General features: G+C 37.4%; 2 protein-coding genes across 3 annotated transcripts in view; both read right to left on the bottom strand.

The window, feature by feature from the left end:
* Positions 1 to 7,193, bottom strand: part of pip5k1bb (phosphatidylinositol-4-phosphate 5-kinase, type I, beta b) — a 35,844-nt gene extending 28,651 nt beyond the window's left edge. For both annotated transcript variants that reach the window (XM_087794163.1, XM_087794171.1), the window contains exon 1: positions 7,049 to 7,193. The gene's annotated coding sequence lies outside the window, so the exon portion shown is untranslated. The remainder of the gene's footprint in view (positions 1 to 7,048) is intronic.
* A 1,913-nt stretch (positions 7,194 to 9,106) lies between these two features.
* Positions 9,107 to 16,170, bottom strand: unc45b (unc-45 myosin chaperone B). Its single transcript, XM_087794152.1, has 20 exons — positions 16,087 to 16,170; positions 15,515 to 15,676; positions 15,397 to 15,433; positions 14,267 to 14,442; positions 14,056 to 14,145; positions 13,799 to 13,966; positions 13,567 to 13,732; positions 13,308 to 13,478; positions 13,071 to 13,242; positions 12,699 to 12,999; positions 12,512 to 12,606; positions 11,741 to 11,882; positions 11,520 to 11,660; positions 11,322 to 11,449; positions 11,170 to 11,236; positions 10,962 to 11,075; positions 10,590 to 10,705; positions 9,705 to 9,822; positions 9,472 to 9,627; positions 9,107 to 9,400 (listed from the first exon to the last, which is right to left on the bottom strand). Exons 2-20 carry the CDS (start codon positions 15,674 to 15,676, stop codon positions 9,134 to 9,136), a joined length of 2,787 nt encoding a protein of 928 aa, XP_087650278.1. The 5' UTR covers positions 16,087 to 16,170; the 3' UTR covers positions 9,107 to 9,133.
* Between the last annotated feature and the right edge of the window lie 2,179 nt (positions 16,171 to 18,349).

The raw sequence follows: 18,349 nt of genomic DNA, 5'->3' as shown, positions 1-18,349 counted from the left end.
TGACGTCATCTCATAAGTAGCCCACATGCTTAAAAAAGTGTCAACACACCTGGGCTAGCGATATGAGGGCAAAGAGAAACTCATCCGAATGAATGAATGAAATGAAATGAAATTCATTCTCTGTACTTTATTAGACTCTCCAATTCAATTCCTGTGAAAACACCCTTTACGTAATTGTATTCAATGCTACTGATTAGAGAGAGAAGACCCAAAAATAAGATCATAATTTGACAGTGTAGGCAGGAGCTTGTCAGTAATATAATCCACTCTCAATGCACGGCAGCCTGCTGGCATTTCATTTTGACCTTTCATTACGATTTTACAAGAGCAGGTTCAGCAACCGCGGGGCACGTCAACCTTTCACATGACACGATGTGATGTGAACATAACTTTCAGAAGGAGGCAAGGCGTGAGAGAAAAACTTGTGATTTGTTATCATAATGTTGAATATCTTCTGTACAGTTTCAACCCAGATTCAATCGAGACGACAAGTGATGGATTATATTGTGGCTCAGATAGGCAAGAAAACCTGAGAGTCTCTGCATGAACAGATGCTCCGAGTGTTTGTTATTCAGCGAGCGTCTTCTTCCAGTTCCACTTTGCACAAGAAGCAACGAGGAGTTGGAATTGTGTCCAGAGAGTCGCATGACCATCCATTCATAAAACAGAGAGTCCTGTCTGTTTATATATTTACACATGATTAACGCCACTTGTTTATCACTTGAATCAGTTGAGGTTTACATTGAAATCCAAAGTCCCTCATAAGAAAACATGATGCCACGTTTATTATCCACATCGTGGTGATAAAACTCAGCATCTTCCTCCAGTCATTGGTTTTTATTCAGTCAAGTTCGTTTTCTTTCCTCCTTTTCCTTTTTCGGCCCCCCGAGCCTTTGCCCGCCTCATTACCAAGCTAGAAGGAGGAGGGGGTAGGGGGGGGGGCTGTGTGAGACAACCAAAACAACAACAACAAACACCACAAACCCTGAAATGATTTGAATTCTTGAGAGGATGCCAAGTCCCCTGGGAGCTAATTGGTAGAAACAGTAATTGAATCATGAGCAGCACGATCATGAGGAGCCTCAACGCTGACCTTGCAGAATTATACTTGCGAAATAAATCTGGGGTTCGACTTTACTCTTGGTCCCACACAAACTTGATTATTGAACAGAAATAAGAACAAGTATTTGTTTTTGGTTAATAACAACAACAGTGTGAATGGTTGATTTGAATCTTTGGTTCAGAGGTCAAGTTCTCATATTTACTTAGGGTTTAAATACCAATATACTTATATCGCAATATTTTGTATGATACTGTATCAATATTAAACAGCAATGTATCCATTTTTCAGCTTCAAATCCTATTTATTTTTCTTAGATTTTTCCTTTATGTTTTATATTTCAATAAATTATATTTTAAAATAATTGGAAAGGTAATTTGAGTTTTTTACCACCTACATGCAAATATCTTTCGCATTTGTTCATTTTTGTGTTGCAGTAGGATGGCAGGAGATGTCGGCCACTAGATGGCAGCAGTCATTACGTTCTCCTCAGCTAAAGGAACAATGGAAGATCACCAGCAGTAACTGAGGACAAGAGGATACAATGTTTTGGTTTTAAAACCAATGAGTCATTCGGTCTGTGAATTCGCAAACACCAGAGTCCAAGTATACAGACAATAGTACAAATATATCCCTGTTACTGTTGTATGGCAATATATTGCAGTACTGTTGCCCATGTATCGTGATATGTATTGTAACGTCAGATTCTTGCCAACTCATAACCCAAATATTTACACAGTAAAACTGACATGTTCAGCTGAGAGTCTTGATATTATGATATTATCCATGCAATTAGAATGTTTGAAACAACAAATAAACCATGAAAGACTTTCCTTTGCACGTGACAAAAACAAGGTCTACGTACATTAAAGTTCTATCAGAGAAAGGTCGACAGCACGAGGGACTAAACTCAAGCGTTAAGTAAAACCGTTAAGCAGCAATCACCAAAGTATTCACATTTTTGTGAGGCTGCCAACTGTCGCGCAGCCAAGACACTCACAGACAAGACGTGGACAAAGACGTTTGACATGAAGTTCATTTTACTACGTGATGATATTTATTTATTGACATTACATAGCCGAGGTTTCTCACATCGGAGCCAGAAAACTTTGACCTGTGAAGGTCAGTTTCGGCTTCTTACTAAATGGCTCACAATTTGGAATCGCGACAGCCAGTCTGCTCGCCACCCCAGGATAAATAAAGTTTTCTGAATCTTTTTGGCCGTTCCAAGAAAGTTGTTTATGTTTTGTTGGCGTTCATATGTCTGTCTGTCTGTCAGTCTGTCTTTAAGCAGATTAAGATGATCTGGAACAGATCATTACATTCAGCTGCTTTCACCATTTGGATCCCATACAAAACCTAAGTTTGCGTCAGATACTTAAGTTGAAAAAGGCTTGTAGAATCAATTCAGGGTGAAAAACTGCAATGGAATCCACACCATTCATACAGAACGGAATGACATTGATAATTTAATCTTTGTGTGATACAAAGCTGTATGAAGGATAGTCAACCTCAAGCTAATTTACTTATATCATTTATCCAAAACATCTGCCTGATATATAGAATATTGAATAGTTATATTTTTCTATTACTTTTTCTGCATTTGAAGTGCAATCTGCTCATTGTTTGGTGGCATTTAAAATATGATTATCCATCACTAAATTTAAGCCATTTTTTTGTGTTACCTTTGTGTATTTTTGGTTTTTTTTTCCAAGCATTTGACTGTATAAACAGTGGCTAAAAAAACTGTTGCAGTGCATTTTGGGTCTTAATATAAATCCTCAAGTGCTTTTAATCATTATAATTATATAGCGATTATATAATTATATAGCGATTATATAATTATATAGCGATTATATGATTATACAGCGATTATATAATTATAAAGCGAGCAGCATGTTGTGTGGCAATAAATAATATGTTGTGTTTTTAAAAAATACGTTTTTAAAGATTTAAATAACCATTCTGGACGTATCCAAATGAAAAATAAAAAGTGGGCAAGGACGAGGTCCTGGCTGTGGCACGAACTATCAGAGGAGCGAGGTATGTGCTGACAGGAGTGCAGCCCCGTCACTGAATGAGCACAATAAAACAGATAACACAGGGAACAGCCCATGTCGTGCTCACAAGTGTGAACAGAGGTGTGGAGAATGAGGCTCACCTCTGACCTCTCTAGGTTTTTAGAGGCTCCGGTGTGTCACAAGAGATAGTACTTTTAACAGGAGGATGGGATTTTAAATGACAGGTTTATGTTAAAGTCTACAACTATAAGGAATATTATTATCGACATAAACTTTCAACTTGTTTTAAATCGTTCCACCACTTCAGTGTTGGGTTTAGGTGTCACTGTTGACTAAACTACAACAGCTGCCAACTACAAAGAGTATCGCAGTTAAATAAAAATAACAATAATACTAGTAACAATAACATTAAACAACTGGTTGTTGCTTTAATAGTTTAACTATTAAAAATATTCAGGCAGTTGACTTGTCTTATGCGTGCTACTTCAGGACTACCCGTGGTCTGCTTTGACACGCTTACAAAGCCGTACAAGTTTAACCAGTTTGAACGTAATCATTAGCAGCACACACTGAACAACACTGTGGTAACTTCAAACCGACGACTGTCATCCCCACCAACAGAGATGCAACTACATAGATATTCATTTCAACAATGAAAATACAATTATATTAACTCTTCAACGCTGCAGTGTTGACGCATTGAATCACATTTTCTAACTTCCCAAATGCCTTTTAAGTTTGAGACAAAAGGGCTGAGATGACTTTACATTTATTATTATAATCGGTGCAGGTTTTATATTGATATAAAGAGTCTTCTTAAAGTAAGGAATACAATCGTAGCGCTATAATTATTAACGGCCAAATTGTTCCTTGCAAAGTCATCTCTCCTCTGGCAGTCTTAACTCCTTCACTCTCGTTAATCATTTGGCAACATTACCAGGAAAAAGACTAAGATGTTTTTAATCTCCTGACTGGAGGAAGAAATTATTCCCACTTGATTTGTTTTAAGTACATAACAAAGACAAGGGAGAGTTAATGCTGCAGTGAAGGTTCTCCTCAGTCGAGCAGATCCTGCGCAGTCTGCAGTAGCAGAGGAAATGCGCCACTAAAATGAGGCTGGATGTTGTCTTTTGGTACAAACACACCAAGACCAGGAATGAGAGAGAGAGGGAAGAAAGAGCACATTTCAAGGTCCTGGCTGATAATATCTTTAAAAAGAAAATCAAAACAAAAACAAATTCTTTATCTTTAAATTGTTACATCAATATCTGCCATCATCATTGGCAAGATAACCAATACCTTTATTAAGATGCTTGTAAAACATTTTATTAGTAATGCTGTCATTAAAGATGGATTACAAATAACCTAAACAATGCATCAACCTAAGCTTGATTTATCTAGCGTCCATCCAAACCATCCTAGTGTTAAAGTTATAAAATATTTTTTTTTAAAATTGGTTTGTTTTGTTATTTTGTTTTGGGATCTACCTTTGTTTGGTGCTAGTGAAATAGGACATACCTATTGGGTATCCCCGTGTTTTTAGAAATCAGTGTCCCGGGTATTGATCTCGTGTCAGATTGGAAAAGTTGGAGGTAAGAATTTTACTCAATACTTGTTTTTTCTACATTTATAAACCTTATCAACAAATGCTAAAACAATTAGCACAATTTTAGTTTTGAAAATTATCAAACTCTCCTAAACAGAACACAAATCATTATACAGTTTTTATAACAAAGCAGGCAGAAGTCTTATAATTTATGATTTAGAATACTTAGTACTTAGGAGGTTAGTATAATCCTACAGCATCCTACATTAAAAACTACAGCTCAAACACATAACATGGTTAAAAGTGGTGTGATAAATAAACGATACACCGTACAAGTATTTTTTCACCGTACTTTATCGATATTCAAGAACACTGTATCAATTAAAAAGTAATTATATTTATTTATTTATTTTTTGTGGGGGTTTTTTTGTTTTAGGTTGTGTTTTTTTTTTATATAATACATTGTTTTTCATCATTTACATTTTTTTTACATACATTTGTGTAAAATAAAATTAACAAATAAATGTTCAAATATGCATACATTAAGAATATTATTATAATCATGTGCTGCTATTAAACTTCAGTCATTACGTGGATATGTATTAAATCGTTGAATATATTGAATAAAATCATAATGTGAGCGAAACATATAGTATTGTATATATGCATATGTGAATTGTATCGTGAGCTGAATATATTGAATAAAATCATATCGTGAGCTGAATATATCTTATTTAATCTTATCGTGATATAACCGCTACAGTCCTAATGGTTGAATAGGTTTTTACACCAACATCAGCACAACTCCCGTGAGTCCAGAAGTTTGATACCAAACATCCTGGAGAAAGAAAAAAAGCTGGGAACTACCGTGCAGTTTGCCGACTTATGCAACCGTCTTTTAATGAGCTGCTTATGTCTTTAAATTGGTTTCTCAACAGCTGTCCCATGGTAAGGTAGAGCCCAGAACAGACTGCTCTTTGACCCTGCATCACAAGACTGCATTAAAAACCCTGCAGTTGATAAGTGACACGTTACCTTTTCTCTCAGGAAGCTGCAACAGCTGGATAAACAAGCTCACACAACAACTGCTGCTCATTTGCCAAAAGCTCTCTCACTATGTGTGTCGAATTAATGATCAGAAACTACAAGCAAGCGTGAAACCGGAGGATAAGACGGTAACATTTGTTTTGACACGATATGCTCACTGCGATGAATTAACGCGAACAGAAAACATTATATAACCATGAGCTCAAACGCCTCGCAGGAGGCCAGGTGCTGTCTCAAAGATTTGCATGAGACACTTTCCCTTTCAAAAACACCGCAGTGGCGAGCAAGAGTGGTTTAACATTCAAATCACAATCATTCGAAAAGTTCACCGAGGGACAGACTTTCATAAGAGCTTCATCTTGTTGATGCATAATGTTGTTTGCATGTTTTCATAATCCACACCTGAAGCACTAGTTTAAAGAACATTTGTTTTTCAGTTATTAAGAAATAAAAGTATAGAAATTCCTTATTAAATAGTGATATTAAACAATAATACATACATGTTCTCTGTATGTGTTTTTTTGACAAATGTACATCAGTGAACGTCTAAAAGAAACAACTATTTGTTCTCCAAAAATTTCTGATTGTTTTTAAAAAATGTTTGATTCATTTGCCATTTTTGATTACAAAGACAATAAGTGTAGTTTGTTAAAGTAAAAATACAACTACAGTTTTAATTACTTTTTGGTTTGTTTAAAGTTTTTGTTTAAAATAGGCAAATATTATACAAAAATAGATACAAATAAATACGATGTTTTTTTAATTGGGCTTTTAGGAAACATGGATGTGAACATATTTTAATAACAGAACAACAACAACAAAAAAAGCGAGTTGTACAACAACAATTTTAAGAATACAGAATGATTATAAACAACGCCGAATTGACAACGAAACCCTGCAATACTTTGTGCTTTTTCAGGTTTATATTTAATATTTTTGATCAACCATATCTATAGTGACTCGTTTTTTAAACTAGATTTAATGTTTTTTTAGTTCACATCCTTAGACTACTTTTCACAGGCACTGGCCACTGCAAACACTCCACAACAGACACAAAATATTATCAATTTTAAATGTATTCCTAAACATAGAAAAGACAAACGTCTTTAAAAGTTAGCAACACACGAATGCCTTTATAAAATAATAATCATAATAATAACTTAACCGAATGTATAGGCAAATTGTTTTTATCAGTAAATATAGCAGAAGAATTGAGAATGTCAACATTCCTAAATTGAAATTAAGAGTTCAAATAAAAGCAAGAATATGTTAAAAAAGTACAGCCACACTTTCTAAAAATTATTTCTAGATTTTAAATCATAATGACATTAAAAAGGGGGAGATGTTTATCTCGTTAAGATCGATTCTTCTCACCAGACTCTCCGATGAACCGTCGAAGAAGAAACACTTTCCAGCAGCGACACACTTTCCGTATCAAGCGAGGAAGGAAAAGAATCTTAAATGTAGTGAAGAGAAGCTGGTGTTTTCCACCGCGGTCAGAGTGTAGAGTGAAGGGGAAACACTCCTGCAGTCAGGGAGGTGTGTGTGTGTGTGTGTGTGTGTCTGTGTGTGTGTGTTCAGCTGAGTCCTTCCTCTTCACACACACGAGTTCTCACGCTGAAGAGCTGCTAACTGCGCCCTCTACAGGAACGTTTACGAACATCATCCTGATTGCAGCATAATGAGTAAAGTAATGGATATTTGTAAAGCATCTTTCTAGACCAGGGTCACAAAGCGCTTGAACAATCAAAAATAATACACAGTTAAAATGTATACTTTAAAATGCCAAGACACATAAGACAAAAAAGGAGTCCAAGAAATTAAGATAAAAGTCTGCACGAATGTTGAGATGTTTCTTGAAGGAGTCAGTAGATCCATCAAACACAGAGGGAGGGGAAGATCATTCCAAAGCTTAGGAGCAACAGCCTGGAAGGATTTCTCTCCTCTGGTCCAGAAGGTGTTCAGGAACCATCAGAAGATTCTGATCAACAGACCTCAGAGCCCGAGCTGGGGTGTAAGGCTGGATCAGATCACTGATGGAAGGAGGAGTCTGACCATGAATAGATCTGAAAGTAAGAACCAGAATTTTAAAATTGATCCTGAAAGAAACTGGCAGCCAGTGAAGAGTTTTAAGGATCGGAGAAATGTAAGTTCTCCTATTAGAGCAGGTCAGAATTTTTGCTGCAGAGTAGTGGCCGTTTATGTCTTTCTAATGGACTGGTCTGTGTGTCTTCTGCCTCTCACCCATAATAATGCAACCTAACAATAGATACCGCATACATAGTTGCTCTTAACTGTCATTTATTTAGTGTAATTTTAATATATTTTGGTCCATTTTTTTTTATTTTATATTATATTTCCACAACACCACCCAAAGAAAAAAATCTGGTTTCCTTATTTACTGGCAATACATGTTTTATGATTCAAATTTTATTTCCTATTTGTTGATTACAACAAGTATGAGCTGATAGTAATTCATATTAATTTAATGTTTGTCCCAAACACTTCCTTCAAGTTCTAATTCTTTCCACATCAGCTTGACTCTCAGGGTAAGTCTCTGTATAATCATTACCATCAGTAATCATTGTTTATCTTATCTAAAAACACCACACTTTATTCCTCACATCTACATGAACATTCATCTATTTCAATTTCAAGCCGACCATCCTGCAGCCCGGATTTAGACCCAGGGCTTTTAGTTTGACACGGGGGTAGTAAACTATTAAAATATAGATAAATATCTGTTCTCACCATCATTTAATTCGCTGCCCCAACGACATTATTATATTCTGTATATGTTAATACATTTTCAAATGATTGAACTTTTCTTCAATGAGTAATTTGTTCTACTATATTCAATTATGATTAATTAAAATTAAATTAAAAATTAGTTTTTGTAAATAGTTTAACTGGTTCATAATGATTCATAATTGTCATTATTTTGGCCATTTTATTTATGCAACTTCACTATTTTATAATGTTGATATTATCCTCCTTTTTGAAATTGATAAATAATTTGGTGCATTGCTTTAGACACAGCGAGCTTGGAATCATTGTAACATTGAATAAATATGAGGTCAAGGTTGATACAGACACAAAAGAAATCTGATTATTATGTTACTGATTGACAACCATCGACCTCATATTGAACTCATTGAAAGTGATAAAACACTAACCAGAGTAAAATGTGTTAGAGCCTGTATTCTTGACAAAAAAACTAAACCAACATTGGCATATAAAATGACAGAATGTTTTAATAAATAGTTTGACAACATCAAAAATAAAAGCCTTGAAAAGAAGACGTTTAAAAGTGAAGAAATATTGTAACGGTGTGTTTATGGAAAGCCTAATGAAATGACATATCCTTGGCAGATTCCTTTGAGGTTTAAACATTAAAAGAAGATACAAAAAAAATCAACAAAAAGACGTTTTTAGAAAAGGGAAAAAGTCTGCTCAGGTTTAGGTGCTGAAGGGTTTGATCAGACCCAGGTCCATAGCTTTGACCAGACACGTGCGGGCAGTATCGATGGGCTGCTGTCTCGCCGGGTTGTTCTCAGCTTTGCCGATGACCGTGAGGATCTCCAGCAGCTCGCTCTCGATCACTCTCTTGGCCAGCTCCGGGTCGTCTGAGTTGATCATGTTGAACACGACCACAAGGCCACGGTGTTGGATGTTTTGGTTTGTGTGGAGACACAACCTCTGGATGATCTCCAGCCACTGCCCCGTCTGTGAGCGGCATTAGATTCCCACGGTTAAAAAAAAATGATCATCATTTACAAGTCGTCACTCCGTCTTACCACTTGTGTCATCTTGTGGCAAAGCTTCTTCTGCGTGGCCGTCAGCATGGCCAGAGCTCCACTCGCAGCCACCTGGAGTTTGTCGTCGTCCTCCCCGCAGAGCAGCAGCAGCAGCTTCAGCCTGTCGTTGCCGTCATTGAGGAAATGTTGCTGGACCTGAGGAAAAATGACCACAGTTGTAAATCTTTGTAGCATCTTTAACTTTTCCATTTTTTTGATGATTCTATTCATACCTCTTTGCAGGACACCAAGTTGCACATGCATTCTGTTGCAGCCTGTCTGAGCTGGTCGTGCTCCTCAAACATGTAGTTCTCGATGTCTGACAGGGCTTTCTCTTTGATGATCTTCGTTCTTTAAATAAACAGAAATGATCAAGAAAAAGAGATTCTCCTTTGTCTGAAGTTCAATCTGTAAACTCTCACAAAATGTGACTAAAAGGTAGTTAAAAGGATCAAGACGCTTCCAATTTAAAAGGATGTTTTAACATGATTGTAAATGTTTATGTATACTTTAATATAATAAATAATACAATCATTTTTTTGAGTTATTTTAAGTATAATTTATGAATTTAAAAATCATGATTCATGACCATCTTGTATATTTACACCCATTTTACACCCATTTTATTATTATCTTTAAAAGATACTGTTTCACTTGAAAAATTTGCCACAGCCAGCAAGCTTGCAAGATGGCATCAATTGATAGTTAGGGTAAATGTAAAGTACATTTTAAACAAAGTGTTGTACTTGTGTTAACTAGCATAGCTAGCATAGCTAGTTAACTAGCATAGTTAACAACGGAAGCTGCGGTCAAAGGTACCATGCCGTAACACTTTTTCTTAAGGATTAGAAAGTAAATTCTTTACATATCCAATTAAATAACAAACCTATAATTTATTAAAGCAAATTTGGAACAGGAAAATAACATTTTGTGCCTCTGGTTCTCATTAAAATATTATTAAAAAATAAAAAAAAGATAATAATCAAAGGGATTCTTATATTTATGTTGGGAAAATGGTCCACTTGTCTTAGATGTTCAAGAAAAATGTAATGTGGAAATGGTCCAGATTTAACCGGTTTAAGATTTTCATGTAGCAAAGTGAGTATTTATTTTTTTACCTCAGCTTTTCACTGAAGCCAGCCAGGTTCGTGAGGCTTCTAAGAGCCTCAAAGTTCTGGAGTCCATCGCGATCAGTGTGTAGGAGGTTGACTAAAGGCCTCACGACCTCGTACACCTGTTGGTGAGACAAAAGAATGCATTAGCAGAGGTGAGCTTTTATCACTTGAAACTACATGGTGGACATGCTTTTAACTTCAGCACATCGATTTTTTTTTCTGATAAGAATTTGAGATTGTGAGTTATTTTATCTCCACGTTTTTAATGGTCAAACTGCTCCCTGCTCCCTGCATGCTGAGGTCAAATTAGAACAGTGGACTGGTCTACTCTCTACTTCCGCCAATAATTGAGTTTTTCATCGTGGCATGTCTCACCCTTTCACCAGGGAAAGCAATTTCTGGGTTAGAAATGGCAGCAATCCTCGCGAGAGCGTGGCTGGCCTTCACCTTTCCAGCTTCTGTTCCCTCAAGAGCCAGCGGGATCAAAGCCTGAGAGCGAAAAAAGGTCAAAGAGATTTATTTCAGATCAGGAAAATACATTGAGATATTAAAAGCTGGACGATGAGTTCGATTTTTTTCTTACTTTTCCACCACCTTGGGCGACGATAGTACCGCGATCTTTAGTATCCTCAGATAATGCCAGGAAAACCCTTCACAGATGAGAATGGATTCAGAAATCAGAAATGGCAACTTTTTTTTTTTCTATTTTACTAAAATATAAAAATATTCTCTCACCTTGCCAGCAGCTCCTTTGTCTGGTCAGTCAGGATGGAACTGTCTGCCTTGACCATGACAGCCATAGCTGAAATGACTCCAGCCTTCAGCAGCCTCTTCACTCTCTTCTCAATGAAGTCCTTCTTGTCCTGTACGTTCACAAATCATGTCAAACGCACTCATTGTAACAGATGCAACATTGTAAAGGCACTACTGTACCTTGGGGTGTTGCTCTGGCACATGTTGCTTTGAGAACTTGGCCAGTTGGACCAGTTCAGGGATCATTTCTTTCTTTTCATAACTGTTGGTGCAGTTCACCAGCGTGCATGTCACTGAGTAAATGATGGTCTTGTCCGTTGACTTTTGATAAGGAGAAAGAAAACAAATTATTTAGGATAATTTATTGTCAAATATTTGCAGATCGTCAGCTTTATTTGTACCTTTGCTAGCTCAAACATGGCTTTGAGAGCGATCTCATCCTCAACAAAGTCATCTTTTACATCAGCATCGTTGGTCAGATAAGCCAGACCCTCAATAGCCCATTTCCTTGTTTTTGCATCAATTTGGGGATTGCAGAGCCACCTGGTAAAAGAAAATAATCAGCCATGAGCACCAATATTAGGTAGGTAGATAGGTGGGTAGGTAGGTAGGTAGGTAGGTAGATAGGTGGGTAGGTAGGTAGGTAGGTAGGTAGATAGGTAGGTAGGTAGGTAGGTAGGTAGGTAGATAGGTAGGTGGGTAGGCGGGTAGGTAGGTAGGTAGGTAGGTAGGTAGGTAGGTAGGTAGGTAGGTAGGTAGGTAGGTAGGTAGGTAGGTAGGTAGGTAGGTAGGTAGGTAGGTAGGTAGGTAGGTAGGTAGGTAGGTAGGTAGGTAGGTAGGTAGGTAGGTAGGTAGGTAGGTAGGTAGGTAGGTAGGTAGGTGGGTAGGCGGGTAGGTAGGTAGGTAGGTAGGTAGGTAGGTAGGTAGGTAGGTAGGTAGGTAGGTAGGTAGGTAGGTAGGTAGGTAGGTAGGTAGGTAGGTAGGTGGGTAGGTGGGATTGGTATGTAGGCAGGTAGGTAGGTAGGTAGGTAGGTAGGTAGGTAGGTAGGTAGGTAGGTAGGTAGCTAGACAGACAGACAGACAGACAGACAGACAGACAGACAGACAGACAGACAGACAGACAGACAGACAGACAGACAGACAGACAGACAGACAGACAGACAGTCTCTTACTTTCTGCACTGTTTGGCCAACTTCTCAGTGGAACCTTCAGCAAATTGTCTCATACTATAATCATCACCTCCAGCTGAGCCCAGTTTGCAAAGACCCTGGAAGAAACATGTTTAAACCATAAAATCCAGGTACTGCAAACCCAACGTGATATACGACGGTGTTCTTGGTCCTCGTGGGGAATACTCACCACCAGAGCACGAATCTTAATCTTTTGGTTTTGGGTTTTCTTGTAGATGTCCTTGAGCAGAGAAACTCCGTTGGTGATGATGAAGCTGGCTCGGCTCATCTTGGTGGAGGAATGGATGAGCGCCTCGACAGCCACCATCTGATCCACCTCGCGTTCAGAACCGCACAGCGCCACCATCATCTCCATGATACCTTGATGGCCGATGAGAGCGTTGCCCACGTCGAAGGGACCCTGAAGCAGTCCTGAGATGACGTTAATGGCATGAATAGTCTTGTCCATGTTGTTGGGGTCAATTTTGGATCTGCGGGGAAATAACAAAACATAAAATGGCTTTAATGTGTTTTGTTATTATATCATTTATAATCTACTTACTTGATATATTCGTCACAAACGTCTCTAAAATTGTTTCTCTCTGGGTCGCATTTAAGGTCGTCGTAAAGTCTGTTGAGGAGCACGCTTGCGATCAGCTGTGTGTTGTCAGTCAGTGGAAGCTGGTCGGGCAGCTCAGGAATCTGACCACAGACCTTCAGGATCTTCTTTAGACCTGTACGACAAATGTATCATCAAGCTTCATGCGCAGATATTTGACATGGTCGTTATTTTGCCCACCATTGTCAATAGTGAAGAGAGCAGTGGAGTTGTCAGGATCCTTCTTATTCTTGCGTGGAACGTTCTTGCTCAGCAGGTTCAGGGCCTGGTCTCTGCCGTGACCCGACACTTTCTTATTTCCAAGCATCTCCAGCAGAGAGAGAAGAATTGTCCTCAAGTCCTTGGCTGCATCTGTAGATCAACGGTTGAAGAAACTACTTTTAAATCACCATTTAAGAAGAAGAGGAAGTGAAGATTGTGAGAATAGATGGTGTCTTACCTAAAACCAAGGCTTCTTCTTTCCCGTAGTTCCTTTTATCTGCACCAGTGAGGGAGTCGTTGACACTCTGGAAGAGGTTGCAAGTAGCCAGGGAAATCTCTTCGTTGTCGATGGCCATGACGCTGCACATCTTCACAGTTCCCACCAAGTTCACAATAGCCATGGCCTGCATCAATAATTGGAGTTATCCATGAGTTGTCCATGGTGCCCTAAAATTAAACCCTTTTCTTACCCGGGCTTTATGTCCGGTGCACATGCCAGACAATGTACGGATAGCTCCAAGAATCATCTCAGGTTTTCCAGTTTCAATCATCTTGAGCAGAAGATTAACGCCATTATTCTGGAATATTCTCTCTGCGCCGGCATCTTCTCTGGACAGCACGATCAGGTTGTTTGCAGCCTTGAGAGATAAATATATGTATTAAATCTGTGTCCACAACAACGAGGTATAGTTATTTTAAATGAACTTCTCTTTAGAAAAATACACACTTTTTCCATCTTCTCTTTGTCCGTCTCTTCACTGAGGAGGATGTCAAACATGTTCTGAACTCTTGAGTCTGTGGAGAATGATGTTTTCAGCTGTGGAAGAACACAAAAGAAAATGAAGGAGAACATAAATCCAGTTGTCTTTAGACCCCTAAAGAAAGTATAAATATGAATTGGTTCACTGTTTACGGGTTAAAGAGGATTTAGTTCTAACCTTGGCCTGGATTTCTGCCCCCAACCGACGAAGAGTCTCCAGGAAGGTCTTGTTCTTTGGCTCAACCGTCGCACATCTCTGTACGTCCTTAAACGCCATGTCTAGTTTTCCCAGCTTCTCCAGGGCTTGACAGCGCCTGTAGAGAGCTTTGATGTCGGCAGCGTCGACATCGATAGCTGTAGAAGTAAAAAGAGATTCATGTCATTCACAACTTATAATTAAAGACTAATTATTTTTTATGTAAATATACTTCTGATAAACTACGTAAACAAAGTGCATCTATAGAATTTAGTGTTAGGAGTGGAAAAGATGGACGAGTGACTTTCAATATTAATCAGGAATATAAACAGGGCATGAAAAAAAAGGATGAAAAAGGTGATTCACTTTGACAAATCATGAAAGCTCTTTTTTTTTGTTAGATTATAGCAAATTAGATTCAACATTATCATAGAAGTTTTCTTTCAGTGAATTCTGTCTTTACTAGATGAAAGTTAAATTTTTATATTTTCTATTAACTATATGATTAAAAAAACGAAAAAAGGTTAAAAAAAATACTACATTTTTTAATCATTTTATTATATTAAATTGCATGTTTACTGTAGGATGTGAATTTACAATGAACTGAGAAAATGAGAAATGAAATAAAAATGTAAATAATAATTGATTATTTCTGTCTGAAAGGTGTTTCATTTTTGAAAAAAGACCAGATTTTCTCTTAAATACCATAAGCATGTTACTATTAAGTAGTAAAAATGAGTCATTCCATATAAAAAATGCTCAAACAACTCACACATTGGCAGAAGGTCTCTAAAAGAGACACACACATACAGAACACCATCGTCAGCATACAATCAAACATCTAGTTGTAACCAGTCCACAACTCTTGCTGATTCAGCGTATTTTTTTTGAAGTCATGCTATTGTATTTATACTTTCTTTCTATCTGAATGTCGTTTCATAAACATAATCCTGACATTTAACCGGTCTGGCATACAGAAAAGGTTGTAAATATTGTTGGGGGCCCCCTGACTAATGAAGCTTATTAGCTTTATTTTGTTGGGTTTATCACAATTTATAAAAGACCACATTTAACTATACATATCAGTTTTACACAAACAAACACACATTTACCTTTTGATGCATCTGAAGCGGCGCCTGAATAATTCTCCTAAGAAACAAAACGTATGAGTCAGTCAATGCGTGCAGTATTTAATATTTTCGCCTCCTGAGATAGTATTAAGTTGCGTACCTTTTTCAAGAAGCAAGCAGATCTGTTTCTGTAAATGACAGCCATCACTTTCTTGTCCTTACACACTTTGATTGCCTTCGAGTAGCATTCAATGGCTTTATCAACATCGCCTGCCTGGAATAATTTGTTTCCTTCATCTTTGAGCTGCACTGGGTCTCCCATCTGGTGAAAAGAGATTTAATGTTGGTCAAAACACAATTTTTCAACGTTCAACTCTGAATAAGGTCCTAAATTAACAATGTATATTTACACCATTTATTTTAAAGATGAATCTCAAAATAAGACTTTAACTATCTGGTCCATTTAGAGATGTTTTAGCAGAATAAAAGTAATTGATACATTTTCACCATTTACAACAGAAATGTTCTCACCATTGCGTCCTTGCTGGTTGAGTTGTATCAGGCAAATGGTCATGCACATGCTATCTAACTTTAAATGGCGTCCCCACCGCCCTTATTTGGTCATAACCCCTGACCATAGACAGCAAACAAATGGCTCTTCCCTACTGGACGGAGCCTGATCTACCACCTACTGAGATTTTAACCTAAATGAATAGAATAATGGTTTTGTACCTTTTTTATATTTGTGTGGTTCTCCTCTTCCAAAGTTGATCCGTCTTGTTGCTTCAGTGTGTCGTTTGAGACTTTGGTTTAAAATGCAATCTTCCCCCACCAGAGCAGCCATACATATTTATAGTGGATCAGAGGCGGGACAGGGGTAAGGTGGGCAAACTGAGGGGGTCAATATTACTAAACAAAGCAAAGCTTTTTAACACACAGTATATGAACATATGAATGTTTTTTTTTTGAGGAAATACTCTTAACTTTTTTATTCTAACAAGCAAAGTGTATTAATAATATATAAATGAAACAAGGAGACCCCCGTGTCAACAATGGTCTCCTCCTGATAACTTCTATTTAGGGACTTGACAGCTGAGAACTCACTAGCAAATGCCTGATGCTGAAGTGGCGGGAGGGGAAGTGTGCGAGGGTGATGGGGGTGTGACAGCTGTGGCGACACAGAACAGTCTGGTAACTTCTGGAAGGAGAAAGATCTCAAGAGTGAGAATGTATTGGAAATAATTAAATACTTATGATTAGTCACATGTTGATTTATTTTATTTTAGATATCTTAATGAGAAGTTGGTGGTTTTTAATATCATAAGTCGAGCCAACTTGTCAAGGGACGCCCAGGAAAGTTCAACCATTTATAAACGAAACCTCTTAACAATTAACATCATGAATTAACTTCTTTATGTGTGTTGTACGTATGTTATGTATTGTCATTTTATTTCGAGATAGTTTATGGTGAAATACTAAAAAAGGTGGCTTTCGTTTTGTTTCGTTGTCCACAGTTTTGGGTCACGGGGGCAGCAGGGAGCAGTCCAGACTTTCCTCGCCCCAGCTACATCATCCAGCTGTGTAGAATAAAAACAGTTCTGAAAAAGCAGTTATAATGCGTTCTCTTTTCCTTGTCACATGTACAATACTCGGAGGAAAAGGAAAAACAATATAATGAAATATTTGAAAATGTTTAATATCCTTTTAAACTTAACAAGTTTAAAACATTATTATGTGTATTTTGATTTTTATATAATTACATCCACCGTCCCACAAAAAGAATTATACCATTTTGGAAACGATTTTGCGGCCCACTTGCAATACCTTCGCGTCCCACTGGGGGGCCGCAGCCCACAGGTTTGGAATAACTATATGCTATAAAGTGATATGAGTAAGGAAAAGCTGTATTTGGTCACAAATTAAATCTGATAAATTACTTCATAAAGTAACAGACAAATATCTTTCACAATGGAATAAGTGAGAGTTTTATTTTCCTGGCAAGCATCAGTTTTCTTTCATTGGTCTCGATTTCCCTGATCTTGCTTGCTTCTTTGTTTTGTTTTACATTTGGCTTTGATACTTGGATACTTTGGTCATAATTATACATCTCAGTACTTTGATGTTCTCTTCATATTTATCAGAAAGCAATTCATTATTGGCAACAAACATTTAAAAAGAAAAAGTAAAATAAATACAAAGTGTGTCTGCTCAATTTTATTGTCCAATGGCAACGCATCAAGGTGAGATAACTTCTTCATATATGTGGGTGTAGAATAAAAACAGTTCTGAAAAAGTAGAACTTTAAGCTTAAGTAAGTAATTATTTGTCAAGCACCCTCTTCAGACTTACTTACTTACTTACAAAGCGCTTTAACAATCAAAAACAATATACAGCTAAAATATATACTTTAAATGGCCAATATAACATAGAGACGAACACAGCAGCCCTAACAAAATTAGGTCTGCAAAAATAAGAATTTCTTAAGATGTTTCTTGAAGGAGTCAGTAGATCCATCAAACACAGAGAGAGAGGAAGATCATTCCAAAGCTTAGGAGCAACAGCCTGGAAGGAAGTCTCTCCTCTGGTCCTGAAGTTTCCAGGAACTATCAGCAGATTCTGATCCACAGACCTCAGAGCCCGAGCTGGTGTGTAAGGCTGGATCAGATCAGTGATGTAAGGAGGAGCCTGACCATGAATAGATCTGAAAGTAAGAACCAGAATTTTAAAATTGATCCTGAAAGAAACTGGCAGCCAGTGCAGAGGTCGGGGAAATGTGAGTTCTTCTACTAGAGCCGCTCAGAAATCTTGCTTCAGAGTTTTATACTAACTGCAAGCAAGATAGCTCCTTCTTGTTAAAATCGAAAATAAATGGTTCCAATAGTCCAAGATCCTTTTGTGACACAAGTCTCCTTTGTTTGATGTAAGCGAGATCTTAAGCATATCTCTAAGACTGTGGTGGTGAAAAATAGAAAATATTTTGTATATTTTGATTTCA

This window comes from Callionymus lyra, chromosome 1 (genome assembly GCF_982586985.1).
Source record: "Callionymus lyra chromosome 1, fCalLyr1.hap1.1, whole genome shotgun sequence".
NCBI lineage: Eukaryota > Metazoa > Chordata > Actinopteri > Syngnathiformes > Callionymidae > Callionymus > Callionymus lyra.
This window is presented reverse-complemented; position numbering and strand designations above follow the sequence as displayed.